General features: G+C 47.5%; 1 protein-coding gene across 1 annotated transcript in view; it reads left to right on the plus strand.

The window, feature by feature from the left end:
• Positions 1–240, plus strand: part of NGA_0238200 (uncharacterized protein) — a gene marked incomplete at its 3' end in the record, with an annotated part of 1,141 nt that extends 901 nt beyond the window's left edge. Inside the window, exon 3 of the mRNA XM_005854440.1 lies at positions 225–240. Coding sequence (XP_005854502.1) covers positions 225–240 — 16 coding nt within the window. The remainder of the gene's footprint in view (positions 1–224) is intronic.
• Between the last annotated feature and the right edge of the window lie 196 nt (positions 241–436).

Raw genomic sequence — 436 nt, forward strand, 5'->3', positions numbered from 1 at the left:
CTTTAGAACCTTTGATGCTTTTAGAATTTTAAATTATACATATTTATGTATATAGAGAAAGCAAAAACAGGCATTAAACAGATGCATGATCCATCATCCTTTCTTCTTCCTCAGCAGGTCTTGGGAAAGCGTCCTCCCCCGAACCTCCTTTCCCAGGCCCCTTGAAACCTTCCAGATTCATCACTACGCTCGTTATTTGGTAGATACTGTGTGTTTTTTCATAGACTGCTTAAGATGTAGCATTGCACGGCGCATTTGACTTGCATTTTGGGAGAAGATTTGGCGGGAAAGGCAGGAGGAGAGGGAGGGAGGGAGGGAGGGAGAGAGAGAGGAAGGGAGGGAAGGAAGGAGGGAGGGGGCAACCTCATCTTCACGCTTTTCACAGGGCTGGAGCGAAAGGAAGCTGATTGCTTCCCCTCTGTCTTGCCGCCAGGTA

Source organism: Nannochloropsis gaditana (assembly GCF_000240725.1).
Source record: "Nannochloropsis gaditana CCMP526 unplaced genomic scaffold scaffold505, whole genome shotgun sequence".
In the NCBI taxonomy this organism is placed as follows: domain Eukaryota; class Eustigmatophyceae; order Eustigmatales; family Monodopsidaceae; genus Microchloropsis; species Microchloropsis gaditana.